The 3012-nt window shown below is 49.4% G+C and overlaps 1 protein-coding gene across 1 annotated transcript in view; it reads right to left on the bottom strand.

The window, feature by feature from the left end:
- LOC107110065 (probable E3 ubiquitin-protein ligase HERC6) overlaps positions 1-122 on the bottom strand; it is a 36128-nt gene extending 36006 nt beyond the window's left edge. Inside the window, exon 1 of the mRNA XM_015410786.1 lies at positions 11-122. Coding sequence (XP_015266272.1) covers positions 11-122 — 112 coding nt within the window. The remainder of the gene's footprint in view (positions 1-10) is intronic.
- Positions 123-3012: the final 2890 nt, after the last annotated feature.

Below are 3012 nucleotides of genomic sequence, written 5' to 3'. Positions count from 1 at the left end.
GGGACGGGACGGAAGCGGACCGGCCCCGAGCCCTGCTGCTCCTGCTCCTCCTCCTCCTCCTCCTCGCCCGCTCCCCCCAGGCCCAGCTGCCCGGAGGCGCCTTCTCCCCAGCAGTAGAGCATGGCTTCTCTTTTCTCTCGTCCAATCTTCACATCTCACCCGCATCAAGCTCGCTTTAGATGCTCCACGGAACACCCCCCCCCTTTTGTGCCAGCCCCGCCCACAAAGGCTTGTCAACTCCTTTCTCTGCCTCTGCGCCTGTGCCTTTAGCCACTGCAGCAACTCCGAAAGAGAAGGTTTTCTTTCCCCGCCGAAAAGCTTCCCCTGTGGATTTCTGCCTGCCGAGAGAAGAGCCGGTGGGAAAAGCGGGTTAGCGCTCTTTGTCACCTGGCAGGGCTGCCCTAATTTCAGATAGCCACATGCCAGGCAGAAAAAAGGGTTTTCTATCATTTACATCTGGGCTAAGTCACAAGTGTTGAACTTACGCCTGTGATATTGCCGGTCAAGGGGCATGAGCCACAGGTGTGTGTGTGGGGGGGGGGAGTGGAAGATGGCATTTGCAGCTTGTAGATCTTTCAGGAGGATTCTGTCGGCACTGACGTCAAAGCTTTTAATATGGCCTCTTTCTCTACTCACCTGTGACGTTTTTCTATGGCCCTTCTTCCAAGAAGTTCAAGCCTGTACTCTGTTTTATTATTGCAAGAATGTAGGTTAGACTGGGGGGGAGTGACTGGCCCGAGATCACCCACCAAGCTCGATGGCTGAGGAGGGATCTGAACCCGGGTCTACCCAGTCCCAGCTCGACACCCTAAATACTGGGAGTCCCTGCCTTAAATAGTTAAAAAGTCATATGAAGCCTGAAGGTGAACAGAAAAATCTAGGTGGGTCTACCCAGAAATAAAAAGGTAAAGGTTCCCTTGCTCGAAAGCCAGTCAAATCCGACTCTAGGGTTGCGGTGCTCATCTCCGTTTCCAAGCCGAAGAGCCAGCGCTGTCCGAAGACGTTTGCGTGGTCATGTGGCCGGCATGACTAAACACCAAGGCGCATGGAACGCTGTTACCTTCCCACCGAAGTGGTACCTATTTATCTACTTGCAATTTCTTGCTTTCGAACTGCTAGGTTGGCAGGAGCTGGAACTAGAGATGGGAGCTCACTCCATCATGCGGCACCTGGGTCTTGAACTGCTGAACTACTGACCTTCCACAGCCTGCAGTTCAGTGTCTTAACCACTTGAGCCACCCAGACGTAAGGCAAACTTTATTCATTTATTTCACTTATACACTGTTTTTCTCCCCTATGAGAACCCAAAGCCATTTACATGGTTCTCCCTTTTATCCTCACAACAACCCTGTGAGGTAGGTGAGGCTGAGAGTGTGCGACTGGCCCAAGGTCACCCGGCAAGCATCCATGGCAGAATGGGGATCTGAACCTCGTCCAGCACTCTAATCCTTACACCAGACTGGCTTACTCTCCCGGGAATATGTTCTTTGGATTATAGTTGAAGACATGTAGAAGCATAAGTATTTGTAGAACAGAACCAGCTTGATCAGATGCACACTGGATGCTGGTCTGTGGGAAGCATGCGCTACAAGGGAAGCGTGGTCTGTACAGTTTCTCAAAACTCCCTCCCTATTTGCTGCAACAGGCTAACAGGATTTCTGTTACTGTTTATTGTATCATATGGTTCTTCCTACATTGTCTCTTCTAGTATTTTAAATACATTCTGCCAATATTCTTTTGCTACTGAACATTGCCACCATATGTGTAAAAAGATAAGCCCACTTTTCTTTTACGTCTCCAGCACCCATTAGAGGGGAGTTTTTCCATTTTTGCTGCTCTGTCTGCTGTTGGGGGTGCCATCTGCATGTGACCTTTAATATATTTCCTCTTACACTTGCATTCAAAGAACTCCTCACAATGTCCTCCTTGCCCAAGTTAAAAGGCTCAAGGTCATGGTCTTGACAGTAAAGCCCTTAGCGGTCAGGGACCACCATACCTTTGGGACCACCTCTCCCAGCCAATGTTCCCTCTAAGCTGTGGAGTCTTGTGAGCAAAAACTCTACTTTGTGAGCTACTGGCATTAAAGTTGTGAGCGAGCAATTTGGCTACTGCATAAATTAGTTTGCTCTGGAGCCCTCCTTCCTGAGCTAAGGCAAAAATGTGTGAGCCAGAGGCTAAACAACTGTGAGCTAGCTCACACTAACTCAGCTTAGAGGGAACACTGCTCCCAGCATGCACCTGGAAGAGCATTACGCTCAGGGAATAAGAACCTCCTGGCGGTCCCCAGCAGAGAGAGATTCAGCTGTCCTCAACCACAGCCAGGGCTTTTTTTGCCCTGGCCCCCACCGGGTGGAACTCTGCCGGAGAGAACATCCATGCCCTTTGGGAGTTGCTACCTTTCTGCAGGGCATGCAAGGCAGAGACGTTCCACCAGGCACACCTGGCGCTCTCGTATACTCTCCCCATCCCTTGTAACCCCTCCTCCTAGAGGGCTGGGGAACTGAACTTTTTTTCCTGCCATCTTGAAATGTATATGGTTTTATTTATTGATCTGTTTTATGTAGTTTTAATATCGGTTTTAAGTTAAAGCATTTTTTGTACACTATTTTGTTGTAAACCGCCCCGAGCCCTACTTGTAGGGAAGGATGGCCTAGCAAATCTACGTTAAGAGATAAATAATAAAATAAATTCCACCCTTAGTATATTAACCAGCAGGGGTCATCTCATAGAAAAAGAGGGGCAGGAGCTCATTAGCATAACTCATTAGCATAACTTATTTGCATATGCTACATATGTGACATCACTGGAAGTGTGTCAGAAGGCAACACCCACCGCTCAGGCCCCACTGGACTGTTTTGGATTGCTAGCTATTGGGGGGGGGACATGCAGATCTGTCCTCTCAGAGAGGGAGAGCTTGTACCTGAATAAAACTTGGTCTTAAAGGTGCCACTGTACTGTTTTGGACTGAGGGGGCGGGGGGGGGGCTCTGTAACTTACCTGGCTGCTTCTTCC

This window comes from Gekko japonicus, unplaced genomic scaffold (genome assembly GCF_001447785.1).
Source record: "Gekko japonicus isolate JY-2015 unplaced genomic scaffold, Gekko_japonicus_V1.1 scaffold42, whole genome shotgun sequence".
In the NCBI taxonomy this organism is placed as follows: Eukaryota; Metazoa; Chordata; class Lepidosauria; order Squamata; family Gekkonidae; genus Gekko; species Gekko japonicus.
Note: the sequence above shows the minus strand (reverse complement) of the source record. Positions and strands in the feature narration are given on the sequence as shown.